The sequence below is a fragment of the Brachyhypopomus gauderio genome, chromosome 2, assembly GCF_052324685.1.
Source record: "Brachyhypopomus gauderio isolate BG-103 chromosome 2, BGAUD_0.2, whole genome shotgun sequence".
NCBI classification, from domain to species: domain Eukaryota; kingdom Metazoa; phylum Chordata; class Actinopteri; order Gymnotiformes; family Hypopomidae; genus Brachyhypopomus; species Brachyhypopomus gauderio.
The window spans coordinates 48,447,509-48,471,378 of NC_135212.1; the positions used below are offsets into that span (position 1 = coordinate 48,447,509).

At 46.4% G+C, this 23,870-nt stretch overlaps 1 protein-coding gene across 2 annotated transcripts; it reads left to right on the forward strand.

The window, feature by feature from the left end:
• The first annotated feature begins 149 nt into the window (after window positions 1–149).
• radil2a (Ras association and DIL domains 2a) lies at window positions 150–23,338 on the forward strand. Of its 2 annotated transcripts, XM_076997211.1 has the most exons (17): window positions 150–473; window positions 553–718; window positions 1,630–1,959; window positions 2,070–2,305; window positions 3,236–3,552; window positions 5,531–6,202; window positions 6,406–6,443; window positions 7,191–7,366; window positions 7,507–7,619; window positions 11,403–11,622; window positions 11,819–11,991; window positions 17,516–17,660; window positions 18,079–18,248; window positions 18,479–18,827; window positions 20,636–20,778; window positions 21,881–22,020; window positions 22,416–23,338. In XM_076997211.1, the coding sequence occupies exons 2-17, from the start codon at window positions 591–593 to the stop codon at window positions 22,513–22,515; spliced, it is 3,450 nt and encodes a 1,149-aa protein (XP_076853326.1). In that variant the 5' UTR covers window positions 150–473; window positions 553–590; the 3' UTR covers window positions 22,516–23,338. The 2 variants fall into 2 exon arrangements, with proteins under 2 accessions (XP_076853326.1, XP_076853325.1); XM_076997210.1 differs by having other exon boundaries at window positions 150–718.
• The last annotated feature ends 532 nt before the right edge of the window (window positions 23,339–23,870 follow it).

The following is a 23,870-nucleotide window of genomic DNA, read 5'->3' on the forward strand; positions in this document are numbered from 1 at the left end:
TTAGCGCCTCTTTTCGCTTGGTCTTCAATGGTCCGTGACATCTGTCCATCCGAGTTCTCGTGTTCGTTTTAACTCGCGGTGTAAACACCCCCCCCCCCCCTCCTCCTCCTCCTCCTCCTCCTCCTCCTCCAGGATGACGTCACGGCCGCAGCCTGCCGTCGGCGCCGTCCACGCGACTTTTCAAACAGGCTCACGCGCTGCGCTCGAGACGCTCCGTCCCAACGGAAAACTCCTTACAACTCACTACTCGCACTTAAACGCGATGCGATAATTTAGTGTTTTTTTTCCACTGACATACCGAAGGAAGTTCCGTTCTTTTGCCCCTTTTTGAAAAAAAAAATTATCTTCGTCTGAACTCGAACTCTAAAACTACACTTGTGGCGGAATATCAGTGGACCACAGCGAGTGGATTTACGGGTGTTTTGAAGGATGTGGCTAAGCTAGCGGGCTGTCTGAGGGGGAATGGGTACAAGGTAACTTGTGCCGAATTGTTTGTCAATGTATAAATTAACAGTGAGCGGGATTATATTAAAACGTTAAAGTATTCCGCAGCCACACCGGGACAAGCGTTTCCCAGTTGTGAGGAGAAAATGATTTCAGAAGAAGGAAACGGCCAGTTGAGCAGACAAGCGCTCGGCTTCCCCGTCGGGTTATTGATCCGCTCACCAAAACGACGCCTCGCCAAACTGGGTAGGAAACCAAGCAATGGGTCCATACAGTGAGTCCCTTTAACTACACCTGTTATTAAATGTATGAGAATATATGTTAAAATATGCTGTTATGTTATCTTAATGTGGAGAGTTGACCCCCACTCGGTGTAGTCGTGCTGTCCTACCCGGTGTAACGGTGTTTTTAGAGAAATATACGATATTATATACTAAATAGGGTGATAACGTTAGTGAATTAGCTAGCTTTGTTTCAAGGGAATAACTTTTTTTTCAAGATTCCTATATTAGTTTGCCCACTTCAGCAGTTCATGTATAACAGATGTGAAAATGCTTTAAATTTTAGCCACGTTCTAGATTAAAAAGTCTAATACAGAGACTGTCGGTTGTTGCGAGTTCATCTGGTAGTTGCTTTTTCTGGAGAACAAACTTTGATTAACATTTGAAGTGTATTAATTTGCGTATTTTCCTCACGCTTTAGCTACCTTGACTAGCTAGTTAGATTTGTACACGTATCGTTATGATTCATAACGCAGAACAGAATTGCGAGGGTGTTGAGAAAAATAATAGAAGCACATGGCATAAACCTTGGCTGTATCTGTCAAATGTAACAGAATCAGGAATGACCTTAAATGAACACGAGCATATGAGATTTATACAGTGGGCATTCTCTCATCTAGCTACCCAATGGGCAATGTGGAACAAACCCTTCACCCTTGTGCGCTGTGTAACTGACCTGTCTCCTCTGGCTGATATTGTATTTTTTCAATACTGGCCAGAAAAACAAAATCTTCTTTCAATGAAGTGTTTTGTCTTGACTCCAAGGAATCTCTCTTTGGTTCACAGTCTTTGGAATGCTTTTAAAAGAATAGTGTGCTTATTGTCCTGTCCGTGGACACTGTGCCGATGAGCCCTGCTCTGGCAAGCCATAAAGTTTATCCCCCTCTCTCTTCCTGTGTCTGAGGTCCAACATGTCCAGTAGCACCACTCGATCCGCAGAGAGCACCGGCGTCAGACAACCAGCCAAGAGCAAGATCCGCCGTCACAACAACCGGCTGGCTAACGTGTTTAACCGCAGCCCCCTGCTGCAGGACAGAGGTCCAGGCCAGGGTGGGAGACGGCAGCCAGGGGACCAGCAAACAGCCAACGACCCTGCGGAGCTGTCCAGCCAGCTCTCTGCCCCGGGGATCCTTAAAATATTCGGGAGTGACATCTGCCAAGGGGCCAATTACAAAAGTGTGCTGGCCACAACTCGTTCCAGTGCCAAAGAGCTGGTTAAAGAGGCACTGGAGAGGTGAGCGTTTCTGTCCCCTTTCTTTGGTTTTGATTTCTGGCTACTTCTGTGTCACAAAGTCGGGTCAGATGGTGGTATCAGTGCAATGATTTTTGCTGTGTGGTTTACAGGTATTGCCTGGAGAAGGAAGATCCAGAAGCATATGTGCTCTGTGACGTGATTGGTCAGACAGGGGCAGACTACAAGTGGAAGACAGAGTGCCTTCGGGTCATCGGTGACAATGAGAAGCCCCTTATGCTGCAGTCACTGTGGAAACCCAAAGAAGGTTTTTCCAGACGGTTTGAGATCCAGAAAAGAACCTCCGTCGAGGATTGTGGTGCCAAACAGAGAGACAAAATCATTGCAGGTAATGCAAGTGAAGTCATGTTGGGCTTAGACTTTGTTGCATGTTGATGCTTAATCAACCCTGTATATTGTGTCATGTTCTGAAGGAGCATGGTCACTATGTCCTGGGCAGACATGTCTCACCGCGATGGTTCCGTTAGATCTCACGTTTGGGTTTTCCCCGGTGTGCCTGAGCACCTCCAGCATGTCGCAGCGCCGGCTTATTATTCTTTCCATCAGAGCTCGTTTCCTGCGCTCTGTAGGATGCAAGGGCCTGTTGACTTTGGTGCGGGGCCGTGCGCTTTCTCAGGGTCCCTCTGCTGAGCGGTGGCCAAGACGACTGGGCCCTGCCTCCCCACAGAACAATGCGGACGGACACCCGCCACCACAGCCGATAACGCCCCAGCAGCCGCTGAGTGTAAGAGCTGGGCCTACAAGCATTCCTCAGTGCTTAACAACCCTGGGAGCTAAGCTGAGTGGTTGGTTACGTCAGTCCCAAGCAACCCTGGGTGGTATCAGGTGGAAGTGAGCAACTCGTGCTGTCCGGATTTCCTGTTCTTCTCTCTCCTCTTCCGCAACTCAGTCATGCTAGAAAGAATCAAGCCGAGATGCTGTTCCTTAAATAGAGATGCTGGCTAACTACAACTCAATGTGTTGATATAAACTCAGCTGTAATGCAAAACTTTGCTGTAAGTGCTTATAAAGTGGTTGCTGTTTCCTTCATATGTTCCAGAAATGAGCCTGAGTTTCCTGGAATGCAGCAGGCTTTGTGCATTAATTAATGAGAGTAGAGATGAAGCTATTAGAAAGGAGCTTGAAGCAGCAGGAACTTGAATGTTCTCCCTCTCTACATTTACATTTATGGCATTTAGCAGACGCTCTTATCCAGAGCGACTTACAAAACTCTATACTGCAGGCTCGCCATTTACCCCCCTGCTCCGTTCCCCTCCAGGCCTCAACCCCCAGGTCTACAAGTTTCAGAAGTTGCGGTCGCGGGTCACTTCGCTCTTTGTGGACACCACAGACGGGGAGGTGGACAGTCCGGGCATCTGGAGGAGCCTGAGCGACATGGACCTGTCGGCCTTGGGCGTGGAGGTCTGCAGGCCCAGTGGGGGCGTCCTACAGGAGGAACCAGAGACGGAGTCACGTGGCCTCAGCACAGAGAAGGAAGAGACGGAGAGCAGTGACGACAACACCACGCAGTACTCGGTCCACCTGCCCTTCGACTTTCCCTACTTCCTCCTTCTGCAGGGCTACAGTTACAGACAGGTTAGGCTCTGTATATTTAGCATGGACCATCTTAACCACAGCCTATTAAATCTTTTAGATATGCATCTTGCGGATTTGTACAGTTTAATTAGTTTGCTGGGCCTCGTTCAAAGGGCGTGGGCATTACAATAACCAGTATTTGGTTGTTTGTTTTTATGTTGTATACTGTGATATTCTGTAATTTGTTTAACCTGGTGTAAATCAGAAAGTAGACCAGGTTGATGACGTTTTTTTCTGTCAGTTTGCCCATCAGCAGAAACTGCCTACACTGTGTTGTTGACTGAACATTAAGACCTTTAGTTGAACTGTAAGTTTAAGCCAGTTAAGCGTGTCTGTATGAGCAGAGGGCCAGTCACTGTGGTGTGTGGTGTGTGGTGGAGTAGAGGGAGAGGGCTTCCATCTAGATTAGCCCCATCTGAGCGAATGAGAGCAGACAGGCTGCTGTGCGGTTCCCAGGTGTTCTCCCGGGCCTCTGGGCTTTCAGCCGTGCCCCAGGGGTGGGACAGCTCAGTCAGCTCAGTCACTGCCAGGAACTTGGGTCCCACATGAGGTCTCTGACAAAACTCATAAGCAGAACGTTCTGTGTGTGTTGGATCTCAAGCCAACAGATTAAAGCGTTTGGAGAGGGAAATCGGGCAAACACCCAAACGCTTGTTCACAAATACGTTTTGTCCACCACAACCACATAATGCACTTCTCTATTACTTTCTATTCAACCTAAACAAAACAAGAGTGACTTCGTGTTACGATCTCAAACTCGTCTGTTGATGGCATCAGACTTCCTGGTGATTAATTTGTTTAGAGAACTCTCTGTTTTGTAGCAAAGCCCGAGTGTGATAGTCTGACGCCTGGCCAAACCCATTTCCAGCAGCAGGAAGTTGCCGCTGGGCTGTTTGTTATTCATTGTGAATGCTGCTGAGTACGCAGGCCGGTGTGAGGGAGAGTGTGTGGGTGTGAGGGAGAGTGTGTGGGTGTGAAGGAGAGTGGGTGGGGGTGGGTGTGAGGGAGAGTGTGTGGGTGGGAGTGAGAGTGAGTGAGGGAGAGCATGTGGGTGTGAGGGAGAGTGGGTAATGTGCACACCTCCCTAAGAAACAACCAGCCTGGCTTGCAGCAAGGACTCCCAGGGATACAGTGGCAGTGTTTGCTAATATCGCATATAAAAATTCTCCAGGATGCATTCATTTGAGCTTGCTGTTGAACTCACCTAAGCGTCAGTGCCTCTTTTGGAGCAGAGAAAGCAATAAAGTGCAGGTTATGATTACTTGACCATGAATATTGTCTAAAGGTCCGTGGTACTATAAACAGCAGTTAACATTCCAGAGGTATAAGGCCATCCAGGCTACTGTAATTTTGTACAGGTAGTCCTCTGCCTTGTGTACTTACACCGAGGTCATCTGAGGTTGGACAAAGCTGTAATCAGTGGGAACTGTTTCTGTTGCACACAGTTTTGGTTTTACACCAAGTTTTTTTTCTCTCTCTCTTTCCCTTGACATGGTAGTTTTACTTTGACCCATAATGCTCATTTGGAAATGCCATATAATGTGATATTTAAATTTTTTCTGATGTGGAGGAGTCAGTAGTTAATGTTGCAGTGGCCAATTTTCATATCTTCTTAATCATCATAATTTTACACATCATATGGTAATTGGTTCTTTAATGTGTAATTCTGAAAAGACACAGCCACAAGAACAGTTAACAGTTATTTTTGTTTTCTTTCAAGCTGATGATGAATATTCTGTTTTAGTTTTGAGTTCTTTACAATGGACTTACAGTGCCTGAGTACCGTGTTGGTTCTAAGATGGCTTTGTTGCCGTAAAGTATCCTGCTCCATTCGTAGATGCCATAGTGGAGATGGAAAAAAGAGTCGTCTTTTGTCTGTGTCTTCTGTTGCCTATTAGCATTGTGTCCAGTCCTCAGTATCTGGTATCACCTGAAACAGGTTTGTAATAAACCATCTTGTGCCTTTTGTTCCTCTTAGGACTTTGTGATCTACCTTATGAGCGGGAACACCTGTGTGTTCGGCTGCTGTGGGGAGCCTGGCGAGGACGAGGAGAGCTTGAAGGTGGATGTGCCGCTCTATGCCCCAGATGTTCTGCCTCAACACTGCTGCGTGCAGCGGCTGGACTCTGGCAGTGCCCCAGCCGAGGGCAACACGGGTACCCTTACCCTGCTGCGGCCCCTCCACGGAGCCCAGGTCACCCACAACGGCGTGGTGCTGAAGGGCGAGGCACAACTTTCCCCAGGCGACCTCGTGGGCCTGGGACAGCATTACCTGTTCATGTTTAAGGACCCCACTGCCCCAGGGACCCAGCAGACACCCTCCTGGATGGCCACCCTGTGCCCTCCTGCACTCGCCTCGGCCTGTAAAACCTGTGGTTCCTCCGTGAGGAGACCTAGGAGCCACAGGAGAGTGGCGGCCCGCTGGAGGGACCTGGAGGGCAAGGTGCTCTCCGTTCCCTACGAACTAGAGCAAGAAGACCAGGTTCTGGAGAAAATCCTTGCCACGGTGGAGCCTGGCGGACAGGAACCCAAGCTCGTTCCCGCCTTCCTGCTCTCTCTGTGCATCCAGCACTCGGCTGCAAGCTTTGAGATGGAGCACTTCCGAAAGCTTTTGCTGCAAATTGCCAACAAGATACAGCTCACGATGTGGGTGAGTGAGAATTTAGAAAACACAGCTTGGTCAGAGAGGACACGTTATGTCCTTCCACTGACTTCAGTTGACTACATTCCTAGAGTCTGTTTCCTCAGTTCTTGCCTAATTGGGGCAGCAGTAACATCATTCACGTGGTTGTGAGTTGTAACAACTTTTAAGAGCGCAATCTTTACCTGTTTATTTTCTTCTACCTCACACAGGAGAGGACAAAAGAACTCGCTGTGTTCCAGCCAGACACGTAAGCGCGCCTCTTTCATCTCACACGGCACTCAACATATTTGTGAAATAAAAGCCACTAGCGTGTTATGAGCAGCGTGCTGCCCTTCCTAAGCCAGGCCCACGCTGGTGTGAGCTGTGACCCAGGTGCATGCAGTGCCCCTGGTCTCTGACTGTGGCAGTCATAAACCAGTCTGCTGGGTTGAGGGCACAGTGCCAGCCGAGAGCTGCTCTGCCTGTGGCTGGTGCAGCGGTTTGAGTGCTGCGTGAGGAGGAGAGCCAAGAACCGGTGTTTGATCGGCCATTTTGTCCCGCCACAGTACATCCTGATTTTCCTCTCCGTGTCGCGGCTGAGGTGAAAACACCAACGTCTTGAACGGAAGCACTCGGTGCGCAAAATGGATTTCGGCCTGGCTCACACTTCTGCGTGTGTTTGTTTCAATGTAAATAAAAGATAAGCACAAAAATGTCTGGCTTTTTTAATGTGGCAGAAGGTTTTTGTAAGCAAAGAGGTCCCCCCCCCACCCCCTTTTTCTATGTTCACCACAATCCCATAGACTAACAACTACCACATACTTACTGTCATATCACAATGAACAGATGGCCTGGTAATGTCCTATGGCTGGGATCAACCATTGTGAAAGTATCAACGCAAGTACTAGAATAAAACCACAAGCCTATTCAACCCCCCTCTCGACACCGCAAAATGTGTGCGGGTGTGTGATGGTCTTCTGGAGTGTGTGAGGCACGCGTTCTCTCTGTCCCGCAGAAACTCCGGGGAGCGGGACCTGCGTCCGTCTAGCACGGCCGAGCTGATCCGGAACCTGCGGCCGCTGGTGCTGTGGATGGCCAACTCCATCGAGCTGCTGCACTTCGTCCAGCACGAGGTGCCGTTGCTACTGCCCTGGACGCGCCAGGACGAGGAAGAGGAGGAGCAGGCTGAAGGTGCCCTGACCTTATAACTCGCTCTGGCCCTCGACCCACACTGTTTGATTGTTGTTTGTTTGTACCGACAACTCCCTGTTTGAGTTTTAATATATGCAGGGGGATTTAATTACAACAATGTGTCTGTTTTGCATTTGTAGAATCGGTAAATCCTCAGATCCTGGCTACTCGCACTGCCAGTGAAGAGGCCATGACAGTCTTAGAGGAAGTCATCATGTTCACTTTCCAGCAGACTGTCTATTACCTTACCAAAGTAAGCACACACACACACCTCTCTCTCACTCACACACACACACACACACACACACACACACACACACACACACACACACACACACACACACACTCTATTACCTTACCAAAGTAAACACACACACACACACACACACTGTCTATTACCTTACCAAAGTAAGCACACACACACACACACTGTCTATTACCTTACCAAAGTAAGCACACACACACACCTCTCTCTCACTCTCACACACACCTTTTCTACACACACTCAAACTAGACTTCCTGAATCCTGCTTTCCCTTTAAAAAGCTATAGCAAATTCACCATAGCTATTCACATGGACCTGCTAGGAGAACAGGCTGTATACAGAATATGTGAAACAGGGCATCAGAGCGTAAACACCATTCATTACTCATGGTGAGAATTCCAGAGAATAGTCATAACATAGCAATAGCAACACACACACTGGCCCATCCTTGGTTACTTGGATGGGTGTGTTTTCTATTCTGTGGAATAAAAAAACAAATACACGTCCCTGCATTTTTCCAAGGCTTTAACACATTGTACAACTTTGCACAAGATCCTTTCACTTTACACTGGTGTGAGTCATGGTCACGTGGTTGATAAGAATTCTACTACTTCACGCTCTCAGCGATAAGTAAGATGGCCATCTTGTTTGAGAACTGAATTTACTTCAACTGTACTTCAACTGTTTAGTTCATTGCTAAAATTGCTGGCTCAACAGTCAGCATCTGGGTGGGAGACCAGAATCATGACATTTCTTATTCAGGGGCCCACAGGTCTGCGTTGCACATAGCTGGCCACACCTGCCTTGAGCAGCAGTCACCTAACAGGATGATGGAGTTTGGTTACTATGCCGATGCTGCCTCGCAACCTCAAAGAGAACAAACTTGAACACCTGAACACCTTCCTCCTGCTGATATTTTAGTCTGAGAATCTTTTAGCTGACAGAAATACTCTTAAACTGATTTTCCAACCATTAATGATCGGTTGCAGTTTGTATTATAGCACTGCTGTTGTCGTGCTGAAGTACGCCTTAAAACAGGGTTCCCGAGTATCTTCGGTGTCCGCCTTAAAACAAGGTTCCCGAGTATCTTCGGTGTCTGCCTTAAAACGGTTCCCGAGTATCTTCGGTGTCCGCCTTAAAACAGGGTCCCCGAGAACCTTCGGTGTCCACCTTAAAACAGGGTTCTCGAGTATCTTTGGTGTCTGTCTTAAAACAGGGTTCTCGAGTATCTTTGGTGTCTGCTTTAAAACAGGGTTCTCGAGTATCTTCGGTGTCCGCCTTAAAACAGGGTTCTCGAGTATCTTCGGTGTCCGCCCTAAAACAGGGTCCCTGAGTATCTTCGGTGTCCGCCTTAAAACAGGGTTCCCGAGTATCTTCGGTGTCCGCCTTAAAACAGGGTTCCCGAGTATTTCCGGTGTCCGCCTTAAAACAGGGTTCCCGAGTATCTTCGGTGTCCGCCTTAAAACAGGGTCCCCGAGTATCTTCGGTGTCTGCCTTAAAACAGGGTCCCCGAGTATCTTCGGTGTCTGCCTTAAAACAGGGTTCTCGAGTATCTTCGATGTCCGCCTTAAAACAGGGTTCCCGAGTATCTTCGGTGTCCGCCTTAAAACAGGGTCCCCGAGTATCTTCGGTGTCCGCCTTAAAACAGGGTTCTCGAGTATCTTCGGTGTCCACCTTAAACCAGGGTTCCCGAGTATCTTCGGTGCGTGTTTGCGAACACGTCAGCCTGGTCTTTCCTGCGTGGTGAAGCATGGCAGGAGGGTGGAGAGGGTTCACGGTGGAAGGAGCCGGAAGAACGGGGTGACCTGGCGCTCGCCTGCTCTTCACTTCGTGGGGAAGCAGCTGTGGGCTGCGGCCGCAGGACTGGAACGGCGCCCCGAGCCCAAACTCTGTTTCCTGCTCAGGAAGAAAGCGGCTGTCGTCACCAGCCAGTCAGTGCAGGGGAATGTGCACAGTTGCAATGCCAACTGGGGAGATTCAAAATGACAGAGGAATTGGTGGTTAGTAGCCTCTTTATGGTAAAGGTGTTAACTCAATTTTTTAAAGGTTTTTTTCCCCTCAAAAAAAAAAAAAAACACAAAAAAGACTGCAGATTAAATAAAAAAAGCACTGAGGCTGAATGTAATAATCCAGGTGCAGTGACTCACTGCAGTTGACTGAGAGCAGTGCCACGCCATTGTGAGTGATGGTTTTGTCTTAATTGGAAACATTAAAAATGATATGCTTAAAATTAAGTGACATATTATGGGCCTTTAAAAAAGACATGGTGGTAAAACTGGATGGTTACAAACTGTCCACCACTAAACTTTGAAAGTATTTAAAATGATTTGGCTGCACCATGTTCTTATAAAATACTTTTAAAATATCATTGAATAATACAATGTCTTTTCATCTGGCTTTTCACATCTAACATGTACTTCAAATTCTCAATAAAAGTTAAGGAAGTTTTCAATATGTCTCCTGAGATTTCATGAATTAAAAAAAGCACAAATGTGATCATTATTCCACACCTCTTTGGCATTTTCACATCTCTCTTTTGTGCTAAAATGAGGCCAGAGTGTTATCTCTTAGCATTGCCTATGGTGTACGGAGTCTCATGAGACAAGAGGAATGTGTGGTTATTGTGATCTCAACGGTGGGATCACAAAGCCCTCCAAGAGTCACCGAGCCCTTTGAGGAGTTCTTCTTAGTAATGCTTCCCCTGCGTGGAGCTCACTGAGAGACGTGGTGATGTCAGTCCTGGACAAAAGCAAAGGAATGTGTCAGAGAGGGAGAGGCGGTGTGGGCTGGAACCTTTTGTCCAGGACAGATTACCGACTGACCCCTCATGCCACCAGTGCATCCAGTGTGAAGAGGCCTGTCTGAAAGCACTGCGTCTGAAATGGTAGATATTGAATGTAACCAAATACATAATTGGCATGCTGTGAATATTGTTCTATTTTCAGTGGAGCGTTTGCAGCCCTATCAGAGTATTTTTGCCGCCCTCCTATGTGGGGGGTGCTGTGGCGGGTCAGAAGAAACTGAACTCGCGTACTAATCTGCGATTTTGCACTTTCACTTCAAAAACGTGTGCGCTAGCAGCAAGTGAGGTCTGCCGTTCTTTACTGAAGGGTTCTCCTCGTGGGTCCTGCTCCAGGTCACAGCACTGGGCTATAGCCATGTGTTTAAACAAAGAACTTCCTGACATATTTCCTGTATACTCTGGGATCTTCCTCTTTCACAGCAACGTTACTAAACCCACATACTTTAAAACACCCCTGCTAGTCTGTGATAAGATGCCACCAGGGTCCAGTCTGTTTACACTCCGGTTGTGTAGCTTTTATTTATCACCGTGAGCAATGGGGTATGCGGTAATTAAATCGGAGGAAGATGTAAGTGTTGGGGTGAGCGGAGTCTTATCTCGGTCATTCCCAGGACGCTCGGAATAGTGGCAACAATAGACTGTCATGGCCAAGATGTTCTCCAGGGTCCAGTTCCAGAAAGTGTATCTCTGTACAGAGGGAAAGTGCTTGGGTCATGATTCCTGTGTGCACAGGCAGAACAGAAGGACCTGCTCCGTTGCACTGCACTGCTGTGAACACCGTTGTGCAACTGTACGATTTTTGTCTGTCGCGGTTTGAACAAGATGCACATGCATCACAGTGAATCATACATACCGCAAAGTGGCTTTTTATTTTTTGACCAATTGACTAATTGTAAATATCAATTTATATTTGTATACCTGTTTAATGTCATGGATCATATCATTCTGCATTCCGCGTCCTGTGCTCAGAGTTTGTACACGGTGCTGCCCGGACTGCTGGACAGTAACCCCTTCTCTGAGAATGGACACCTGCGCGTGCCTGAGGGAGTTGGCAACATCTTGGATGTTCTGAAGGAGGCGCTAGAGCTGCTTAGCTCCTTTCAGGTGCATGCAGAGATCTCCTCACAGCTCCTGGCCTACCTCTTCTTCTTCACCAACGCCTCACTCTTCAACGTCCTCATGGAGCGAGGTCAGCACTGCACCACACACTGCGCTCGGTCCTCGAAAGTTGGACCAGCCAGAACGTGTGGTACACTTGAAATCCTGAAATCACAGGGCACATTATGTCTCCTCACTTAAGCGTTTTTTGAAATCCACCAAAGTGACTGCTCAGATCTGTGTACTACAAGCAATGATATGATGGGTATGTTTGCTTCTTTGTGAAGGTTCTGGAGGTGGGTTCTACCAGTGGTGTAGAGGGGTGCAGATTCGGGCCAACCTGGATCTACTGATGGACTGGACCCAGAGCATTGGATTGGGCGACCTGGCTGCGGAGTTCTTCCAGAAACTCTCCTCAGCTGTCAACCTGCTGGCCAGCCCAAAGGAGACCTTACTACAGGTTAGACCTTTTCTTCGGATATTGTTTTTGAAGTATTCACTCGAGGGGACCACTGCCATAGTACTTGTCACACTTGCAAAAAAGTTTCCCGAAGCAAGTATGCCTACTGTCTTATGTCACCTGATAAACTGCTTGCTTTGCAGGAACTGTTTATGAATACAATGATTGGGATATAATTTTATAATGAGATGTCAGCTTTTCATAAGTGCATAGTCTATCATATTGTAGTCTTTTTCTCCACTTAGCTAGTTGTGGGAGTTCATGAAAGTTTAGGCTTAGTTTAATTTATAATCCTTTGTCAAGGGTGGAAAGTTCTTGAGGCTCCTGAGGAGAACAGAAATTAGCTAATGCCTCAGGCAGTGCTGAGCAAACCTGTTGCATCAACAAAAGGGTTGGCTCAGGGTGTCAAGTTCAGCATAATGTGTTAGAACAGTCCAGTTAATCAGATAACAAAGTCCATACATATTTATTTGCCTGTGACTCTTACATTGTCTTTGTTCACTGCGGGGCGGTTTACTTATACGGAATGCTGGAAGTGCCATAACTAACAACCAGCAGCCCTTTCAAGTTCATGTGATCCGAGTGAAACACCAGCGGGGCATGCTGAGTCACGTAGCTAGTGTAGTTCCCCATGAAGAGCTGGACCAAGAGTGTGTGTGATGTAATTAAAAATGCAGTTTATTCAGCTTAGTTATCAACCCTCCTCTGTTGAGAAAAAAATAATAATGAGAAAGAACATCTTGAGGTGGAGGAAAACCCCTCTGGGCTCATTACCTGAGTGAATATCAGAGGTATACCTGTCGGAGGTACCTGGGAAGTCCACCTTTTTCACATTTGAGCCTAAACCCATTTAAATATAGCTCAAATATGGAGAAAGGTGAAAATTCCATTCAGCTCTTTTGTAGACCTGCCTTGTTTAATCCCTTTTAGACCTGAAATTCACAAAAAGATGACACACTTGAGGAACTTGAAGTTCCCCTGTGCAGTTTAGCCCCACCCCTACAAAAATTACCATATAGAAAAGACCAGGTGCAATAAGGACACATCTGGCACTGTGGAAGATTTACAGTCAAGTGTTTAGTCCAGGACAGAGGGGCTCCCAGGGTGGGCATAGCCCACCCATCAGAAAGTTGTGAACTGACAGGCAGTGTTGTATAAGGTATTAGAGACCCATACTTGAGTAAAAGTACAAGTACTCTATCAAAAAATTGACTTGAGTAGAAGTTGAAGTGTTCTTTAAAAACTTTACTTAAGTAGAAGTACAGAAGTATTCAGCATTTTTTGTACTTAAGTATTGCAAGTAGTTTATTCTAAAATTTATTACTCAAGTACTGAAAGCAAAAAGTACAAGTATTGTGTTTTGATTTAATTAAAGAAAGCCGTTAAAGTTTGATTATCAATTGTTTTTATATATCACTTACAAATCAAAGATGTCAAAGACCACAAGTACAAGTGTTATGTATGTACAAACAAGTAGCAACTTAAAAAACTGGGCTTTACACTTCGTACACAAAAAACAGATAACCTATGTCCCGCTACGTCATAGGTTTGACGTACAAGAAGTACAAGTTCGCCTTAATTTAGCTGAGAAAACGAGGTGTATAAGGGATTATAAGGGTGAGCCTACTGCCCTGTGTTTACCCTCAATAAATGCCCTTACCCTATAAAAACACTACACTATAAAAATGGACACATGATTAGTCAGGATGAAAAGAGACACGGCTTACTGTTGCTAAAAACACCACATCGCCTTTATGACTGCCAGCTAATGTTAAGTGAATTCTGCAGCACGTCATGAACATAATTAGCTTAGTTAGCTAAGATATCTAACCTAACTAGCGCTTACTGACAGCTAAAGCTGGTGTGTCTTCTGTGCGTTATATTTATAACTTACAGTAATGTGTTTCTTCAAGTTCGAAGGTGAATTTTTGAAGGCCAATATTTCACCCTCTTTAGGGAGGCAGAGATGGCACTTCATCCTTTAGGAATTTACTTTCACTCCAGCAAACGCAAACACTGTCTCTAGGTAGGGCCAGGGTGGTCTCCTTCCTCAAACACTGTCTCTAGGTAGGGCCAGGGTGGTCTCCTTCCTCAAACACTGTCTCTAGGTAGGGCCAGGGTGGTCTCCTTCCTCAAACACTGTCTCTAGGTAGGGCCAGGGTGGTCTCCTTCCTCAAACACTGTCTCTAGGTAGGGCCAGGGTGGTCTCCTTCCTCAGCCTCACCCTCACCGCCACGATCACACAGTGTTGAAGGTGTGGAAGGTGCCAATATATGTACATTAAAACACCAACAAGCTTATTATGCAGCACTCATGCTGCTCTTCTGCTGTTACCAAACACGGAACCATCTCTTTTAATGAGATAAACAAATTATTTGGAATAATTTAGAGCAGGGGTACTCAACTGGCGGACCGCGGTCCGGATCCGGACCCGAACGCAGTCCTGTCCGGACCCAATCTCATTCCTGATTAACTGGATACGGACCAAAACAAAACCGTAGCATTTATTTCAGGGCTATTGAAAAAACACTCCGTCACGAGTGTTACGTTTGCCACCCCCGCTCAACAACTTACGTTCGCCACCCCGCTCAACAACAAGCCTGCCTGGTTGACGCTTCGCGAGCGGCGCGAGGGTCCGCCCGGCGAAAATGACGTAATCGCTGTGGCTCCGCTCCGCGTGTGCGCGAGTGTCTCGCGCGCTGTCGGTTCGAGAGGTCGTGCATCTCTCGAATTTTGTAACTTTGCGCCGCGCTTCAGCGCAATGAACAAAGTCACGTTTTCAGGGTTCATACACCTTTATAAGGTGGAATTAAAGCTCTTGTACGTCACTTTCAAGGTCCATTTCAATATTTCCCAGCATGTTAAACATAATTAAGTTAAATATTTATACATATACTCGAAATAATTCGCTTTTTATCACATTATTTAATGGTTGTTTATTTAAAAAACGCCCAATCTTCACGTCTTCACGTTCTCTCATGTTTCGTCCTGGAATTACAAGAGGCTCGTATTTGTTAACCTAATACAAGAGAATATTCAGTCAGACAGCTATTTGTTGTGAAACCAAGTAGTTACAATTTCAAGCATTTTAAAGTACTTTAACCTAAATTCCAGCACTTTTCAAACCTGAAACATATAGCAACATTAAAATTGGTCAGGTAAATGTTCATTCCCCTGTTTTGAGGGGTGTTTCTACCACATATCGTTTCGGACAAAACGCCTATCGTTTCAGAACACTGCAGTGACGCTCGCGAAAGTATAAACGCCTCCACCGTTCGCGCACCGCTCAACAACTTACGTTCGACACCCCCGCCGCACCGGACCTCAGGGCACAGGTATCTGCCAAAATTGGACCGCGGACAAATTTAGTTGAGTACGCCTGATTTAGAGTATATGTGTATTTGTATAAATATGTAAATTAAGCTGAAGGTGCTGGAAAATACTGAAAATGGACCTTCAAAGTGCATGAATGAGATCGATTGACAGCGGTGACAGCGCCAGCTAACATGTTTATAATTGTAACAAGTAACTATACAGCACGTCAAAAATTTATTGGAGTAAAAGTATTAGACTGATGGAAAATATGTAGTGAAGTAAAAGTGGAAGTAGGAGAAAAAAATAATACTCCAGTAAAGTACAGATACAGCATTTTAGTACTTAAGTACTGTAGTGAAGTAGTTCTACTTCGTTACTATACAACTCTGCTGACAGGTAATGACTTTAGTACTAGCTCACTCGATATGGCAGGTACACAGTAAAATGCTTTCAGTAGGCATCAGTAAGAGAGTTTTGCCTTCACATATAATCCAATTAGAGGATCAAAACTGGGAGTGACGCTGGTTTTCTTTGGTCCCATCTGTTTCCCTTTCATTGGTAATCGCACACACACCCAGGCAAGGAGGTGCTGTAAAAGATCTCGTGGTGTCGGTGACGCTGTGTGTAGTGCAGTGCACGCGTTCTCTTGTGTTCTTTAGCTCATCAGACAGCGCTTGTTAATGACTCATCACTAGTAGCTCATGACTCTGTTCTTCAGAGTTTGTTCCATGGCTTATTACACCATGTCAGCAAATCTGATTTACTTTTTCTGTTGGGAGGAACTTTTATAGAACTCGTCAACTCTGAAACAACAGTTGTGACCTCTAGTGAAAACACCTGTGAACTCTACTTGGCCTCTTCATTCTGCAAGACTGTTTGGGGGGGGGGGGGGGGGTAAATGTGGGTCTGGGCTTTTGGACTTATTTACCACACAACAAAGAACGTCACCTGTGGTACAAATGTACAACCCTTGCCAAAATGACATATTTATTCATTGCCATGTTACTTGCTGCTCTAAACCACATCACCCAGTTCTCCATCTTAGCACAAGGCTCGCTCGGTTGAGAATTAATAGCAGCTGAGTTGCGCAGTTGCTAGGAGACTGATATAAAAGGTCCCACCCATGGTAGCAAGGCCTGCGTTGTGGTTTGTGTAAAAGTCAGACATGTGCTCAAGCACTTGCGCTCACCCCTCTTCCCAGCTGCCGTCTCTGGCCCCGCCTTGCCAAGCCCTTCAGGGAGCCTCTAGTGGCATTGCCGGTGATGCCCCGAGGTTGTGCCAGGGCTCCCATCTGTTCCTCACCACAGCGACGATCTTAACCAGTGGCAGTCCGTTTGCACGGGCTGCAGAACTTTCTACCCAAATCCCGATGAACGGCTATGTGAGAGGGTTCTCACGGCTCGGGGGCAGCGCCCAGAGGGAGCTCCTTGTTGTCTGGTGTAAGCATCACACGCGTACATTCATCTGAAGAAGACGCGATTGCTCGTGAATGCATGCAGGACACACACGAAAGTGTTTGGCAGGGAGAGCCTGTGTTCAAATGGCTTCCTTCTAGCAGACTCCCCTGTGTCGTGTACAGACACCAATAAGGGGGAATTATGCACTTATGACCTGGCATCCTGGAGCAGCATGAAGGCTTTTCCCATAGTGGCTCTGCTCCTCTGATGAAATGGCCTGCCATCGCCCTGTCTGCATGAGGCCTAACTGCGTTTGGGTGTGAGCCGACCACCGAACCCTCCCTAAAGGCATAACGGACAAGTTGATTTAAGATTGTGTATGTAGTGGCCACTTGATTACAGATTAGTCCTGCAAGATGTTTTTGGGTTCCGGGAGATTATGATTATAATGAGGCTACATTGTGGGAAGAGTGTTCATTGTAAGTGCTCTGTCATTTGCTTTCCTTAATTCACAGTACAATGTGAAGTGCAGAAGGATTTGTTGCACCCTGCCCTTTGTTGCTGGAGCAGCCTGGCAGTATGTCACACGTGGCATTTTAGTGTTGTTTGGTCAGAAATAGCTTGAGTAGGTATACGGAGTGTTCCATTCCTCCTCATCCGTGAATGTGTGGCAGGTTGTGTGGGAGGGGATAGTCGGTGCATGTTGTAGTCTCATTATATATTAAAGTCAACAAAAGAAAGGGTAGTTAATCATTTCTTAAGCCTTGCCTTCACTGTTTTTCTTTAATTTGTGTATGTGTGTGTGTGTGTAGGCATCCTGGGCGTCCCTCCGAGCTGAGTTCATCCACCTCAACCCAGCGCAGCTTCATCACATGCTGAGGGAGTATAACGCGGGCAGGGCGTGTCCGCCGTGCTGGACTCCTTCACCGGAGGACGCAGACGCTGCTCTACGAGCCTGTGAGTGAAGTTCACACACGTACGTCTGTGCCAGTGTAAACTGTGAAGAGGTATGAGCCTCTGCCAGAGCATCACAGTCTTTCTTTTGTTCTTATCCTTCTTATCTTATCTTCTCTCTCTCTCTCTCTCTCTCTCTCTCTCTCTCTCTCTCTCTCTCTCTCTCTCTCTCTCTCTCTCTCTCTCTCTCTCTCTCTCTCTCTGACATCTCTCACTTGGGGGCTTTTCGATGTTTGTTTTTTTTTCCCTTTCCTATGTGCTGGCATCATTATATATATAATGTGTCTTAGTCATCAACAGGACAGACCTGTACAGAAACCCTCTTGCACTTGCAGCTAGTGACTCATAGTTAAACCATCCCTCTACCGCCCCTTAACTCAGTCGGCGTCCATTCCAATCTGCAACTCATGTTCTCTCCTAGCTGAAATCCTGGAGAGTTTCGACAACCATCCTCCACTCATCCTGCCCAACAGCAACTTTCACTTGGAGCTGGGAAAGCCCATCACTGAGCCTCAGTTCTTCTCCCAGCTCCAGCACCTACAGGAGTTCATCCATGCCTCCACAACCAGCCATGAAGTGCAGTCTGTGCAGGTACCTCACTCCCCCGCCCCAACTCCTCAAAATTCTCCCATCTGTGAGATCCACAGTTATGGTGTTTGGTTATGGACGTGTGTGTGTGTGTGTGTGTGTGTGTGTGTGTGTGTGTGTGTGTGTGTGTGTGTGTGTGTGTGTGTGTGTGTGTGTGTGTGTGTGTGTGTGTGTGTGTGTGTGTGTGTGTGTGTGTGTGTGTGTGTGTGTGTGTGTGTGTGTGTGTAAATCAGGACTCCTTGAAGACAGATTGGTACGGCCCTGTGACAAGATCCGGACCCGCTCTTCTCTCTAGTCCTGAAGCCGAGGAACCCCAGCGGTTGTCTGGGTCGTCCTCTCAGGTCAGGGAATCTCATGGCGACCTGAGTTCATGCGAAGCAGTGTTGGCCCAGAAGCTAAAGAACCTGGAGATCCAGAGTAACCTTCCCGGGGAAGCGGACCTGGGCTACCACAAGAGCTTGGCCTTGGACCCGTCGTGCCTGCTGACCCCTCCCAACACACCCCAGGGCCTGGAGCTGGCCGAGCTGGAGGCCAGCCTGCAGGAGGGGGCAGCACTGCAGGCCGGCCAGCAGCGCACGCACGGTAACCGCCCGCCTGCCACGTTTCTATTTTGACGGCTGTAAACGCAAGGCCTCGCAACCCGTCTGTATGTGGTCAGATCAAAAAACCCCCATAACGGCTCTCGCAATCATTAAAGCTGCCATGGTGATTTTTTTTTTTTTGCATAGCCCGAGGACTGCGATCACAGCAGCTCATTAGCGAAGCGTTCTGAAAGAGGGAGTGGACCGCAGGCCACTGCTGACTGTACTGGTTAACGTGAGCCTCTCCCACACCCCTGCCAGTGCGCTTTTCACTTTCGAGCTGGACTCCTCGAGAGTGCCTAAAGCACGCTCACCCTGTGGGTTGTTCCCCAAGTTCAAAGGCTGGGCCGTCTCCTCCTCAGGTCTGTTGTTCCTGGAGGCCGGAGTGGTGAGCTCATGTGGGTGCAGCAGGGTAGATGTGGGCTGTGTGTGCTCTGGCCTGACCCGTGTTATGATTGAGGAGGCTGGGAGCATGAGGAAAGAGAGCCTAATTAGCTCATATCACCATGGGTTGAGCCCCCCCACCCCCCTCTGTGAACCAGCGCATTCTGTCACATTAAAGAATGATCAACAGTGTGGACACAGACCTGAATAGATCTTTCTTGTCCAGCAGGAGGCATCTGGAATTTTATATAGTGTGCATGTGCGTGCACTGTTTTAATAAATGTGGCTATATTTTATATTTCACTCACGATGGCGGCACCATTTATGTAACACATGAAAAGTTACCATAGAAGGTCTGTCCAAATTCTTCAAATACTACTTCTCCAATTCAACAGCTCCCTTCAGCACATGACTAGAGGGGATGACCCCTTTCATATGGTCACAGGGCACTTTAGGAGTTTAGTTCCCTTCAGCAGCCATAGGTCAGTTTCCCTTAACAAATGATCATAGCAGAAATTCATTGAAGCTGAAGACGACTAACCGCCTTCACTTCTAATGTCTATGACATTCTGACCTGGACACCAAAAATAATCAGAACGGATTTGATGGAACTCATCTTTTTCTTTCTTTTTTTGATGGAACTCAACTCTCAACATCCCCTTGTTTTCAGGGTCTGCATCACTGCTCTGTCAGAGAGGGTTCCCATTCATACATAGGTTTACCCTGCTAACACATCGCTCTACTCTGGTAGCCAGGCTAATCCTATAATCTGGAGTAAGAATTGCAGCGAGGCGGTGATGTCGGGAGAGAACAGAGCAGTGGTTAAAGCGTCGTGGCAATTTACAGTCCAGTTGCTGGCTGGAATCTTAATGGGGACGGGCATTGTTGGAGGGCCCGGGTGTGAAAACACTTCAGAGGTGGAGCGTTCTTGTTGATGCCGCTGCTCTTGTGATTCAGAAGTGGGTGGGGTCCTACGGGTGGTGCAGTCGGGTCTCCTGTCTTCCAGCTGGCCTGATTCAGTGTATTCTTCTGTGACCGATGGTTCAAAAATTCCTGGAGCTTATGGAAAGGCTCCATAGGCTGGTTGGGTTCTTTGTTTTCAAATATGAGGCAGGATTGATCATATTTCCTTGAGAACACAAAGCGGTGACTGATCTGTGTTGACCCGTCTTTGCAAGAACAAGCAGAATATGTTCCTTATTGGAAGCACCACCACATCATCATTCAGTTCAAAGTGTCGACCCAGTTCAACCCATCATTCAGTTCAAAGTGTCGACCCAGTTCAACCCATCATTCAGTTCAAAGTGTCGGCCAGTGACCTCATCTTCAGTCAAAGTCAGCGCAAAAAGATTTAAGTACATTTTCAAATCTTGTGAAGAAACCTGGTGTGATCGCATGGTGAGCAGCTGTGTGCTGTTTCTACAGTGAGGACGGAAAATGCATACCTGAGGAAACAGCACGACGAGGAGGAGGAGGAGGAGGAGGAGGAGGACGCGCGAGACGAGGTGTTCAGCGTGGAGCTGACGAGAGGACCTCGTGGCCTCGGCCTGGCACTGGTGGATGGACTGGTGAGAATCTCGTTGTTTCATGTGTCCAAACTCCTTTTTCTTCATCGTTCTTACGTAACACACTGTGGTACCTGTAAACCTGTGATCTGATCACAGAGTATGAGCATACTTTACTTACCACGTAGAACTTGGCTTTGAAGGTTTTATGATGTTTCACAGTACTTGGCTGTGTACTGGGCTCTTTCACAAATGGGTCGTATGAAGAGAAAGCACAAATAATCTTACACATGTGAAAGAAAACAGCCTTGCCTGGGTGACTTTGACATGAAAACGATAAGTTGTTTTCATGATTTGTAACGTTCCTCTTAAAATAAAGTGTCCATTTTATATATGGCTTGAAAGCAAAGAAATAAAAAAGCCTACATGGGCTACTTGTGTTAATGTGGCATTGTAATGTAATATGGTGTGTAATGTAGTTCGTCTGCCAGTCTGCAAATTTTGTTGACATGCCTCGAGTCTTAGGTTGCAATTTGAGCTCCGTGCATCTCCACCATCATAATAACTCCAAAACTAGGCCAATCAGCAGCTGTTGTGTCTAAAAATAATGGCTGGTTGGGCCAGTTTATTGGTAGTGTATGTGTAGACAAAAAAGGGCTGCACTGTTTTCTCCCCCCCTGCTGTGGCCCTTGAAGCAGTTTGTGGTTGCTGACCGAGGAGCATGTTATGGGGGTTTGATTGTGGGGGTAGGTTTTATGGGAAATTACTCAGTGGGTGGTAATGGTTTTGCTTTGGCCTCACAGAGGTTCCTTTAATGGTGGCCTTCTTGAGAACATGACAAAGTGAGGTGGTCCCCTGATTCTCCCAGATCCTCTTAACAAATTGTGATTTAATGTGGACAGTGAGGTGTCCTAAAACTCACTCGACGACAATAAAACTGCATTTTAGGCTTTTCTTTACATTTAGCTTCCAGAAGCACTTTTCTAGACCTGTCTGTACCACTTTTATAGTATATAAATTTTTTATAGTTAATACTTTTATAGTTAATATAAATCCTTTCATCTTTCCTGGTAAGAGCAGATGAATAGTAGCAACAGGATAAAATCAGATGTGCTCTCTGTTGAAAGTCCTTATTTTTGTGCCTGGTTGTATTGTCTGAATGTAGAAAACCCCTCTGAGGATGAGTGGAATCTACATAAAGTCAGTAGTGCCAGAATCGCCTGCCGGCCAGTGTCAGAGGCTCAGACTAGGTGATCGCATCCTGGCTGTGAATGGAATCAGTCTCGTGGGCTTGGACTACCAAACGTGAGTATGGTGCTTCAGACAGAACTAGCCGTCAGTACAGACACCATCCTTATAAACGGGCCTTGTTGGGTGCACAGATTCATTCAGGGTTGTCTTTCTACTTGCTCACTATGCTCTTTAATGTAAGATCAAGGTATTTTGAAAGATTTATACAGATTTATTTTAGTACTGCCGAGTGATTTTTGCTGTTTATACCTTTTTGAATAAATGAAGGGACGAACCTGTATTCACTGTGACGTCTGGCATGTCCTTGGCCCAAAAAAAAGTCTACAGGAAGCTTGAGGTTTCTCAGTTGAGATGTGACAGGAGTTCTTGGCAATGTAGCTCAGTTACCACAATCCAGACCGAAATAACCCTCCCATGCACCCATAACCCTCCACCCTCATTTGTCCCAGTGGCAGGGAAATCATCCGGACAGCAGGAGACTGTCTGCGATTTCTGGTGGCCAAAAATGAAGATGGGAGTAGTGGGGGGAGCTCCAGCACCAGGTGCTAAAGCACTGGAGAACTGTGCAGACTGACCGCTACAGGCCCTTTGGTTCCCCACAACTGGCTTATCTGTTCATTTAGGCTGCTAAGCTGAAGACCTCAGACATTGGTATTGTGCTAACTCTGAGTACTAAACCAAAGGCAAACTCCTCTTCGTCAGCATACTGTTTTAAGTGGTTGTTTAACTGAGAGTCTATCTGCCTGTAGCAATTGTGACATTTAAAATCTACCAAAGACTCCAGAGGCTGAGATCTGGGTTCAGACTCCTTGTCTTCTCATGGGCGAATTCTCAATTCTGTCTCTTCCGGTTGTAAAGATGTATACCAAATGAGTCTTTAAATCAATGTTTACTGAGGTTTATAATTATCCATCTGTCATCTCCATGAAATACACCATGATTCTGGTTTGTTGAAAAAGCTGTGGTTTGCAGCCATTGGTCAGCCTCAGATCAGCCAGAAGATGACTGGACCTTTTAGCCTTTTAAAGCTCAAACCATATATTTAACATACATTTGCATAGCCTATACATCACATATTGGAATAACATAATTTCTTGAATATGTATTAACCAGTCTCATTGTTTTAAAAAGTGATAGTAATTGTTCTGCTCAGACCTGTTACTTTCCTTTGGATTCACTCACTGCTAACATGGAACCAGACACAGGTGACTCATCTCATTAGCCATGTCTATTTGTCTATAAGACCATGTTTGTTTGTTTTATATGTGCCAGAAAACAGTGTTATCAAAATGTTATTGATAAGGTAAAAGTATTCAATTTGTGATATTTATGAGTAATATTCTACATGTAAAATAAATATTGCTTTTTTAAGGTAAATGTATAAAATATGAGTGGGACTCTTCTTTTAAACAATATGTTGATAAATTTATGTCTGTGTGGCATATGGTTTATTTCAGTTTAGGAATAGCCAAGATAAATCGGCTATTAATCTCTAGGAGATGCTGAAACATTCTGGATCAGCCATTACACAGTAGCACTTTTTCGTTTGAGTCTTTATTTTGGGTAAAAGAAAAGGCACATGGCTAGGGGTGCCACCCAGCTCTGTGAAATCCATTTGTGTGTATGGTTTTTGAATTAAGCAAAATGTAAAGCAGTGGCCCGCTGTTCGGGTAAATCAAGGGTCCAGCTGTTGGTCTTCTGGTCGTTTGTGGTGGTGGTGGTGGGGGGGGTGTGAGCGTGGAGCCAAGGGTGTGTCTCCTGTGACTGCTCCCTTGGGCCAGCACACCACGTGCTATTTATAGAGCAGTGAGGTTTCAACTGCATCATTCTCTGTAAAGCTCTTTCCATAGTGTAGCCTCATTTGCACCATACATACAGGACATAAAGCTCGGATTAAGCTGCGG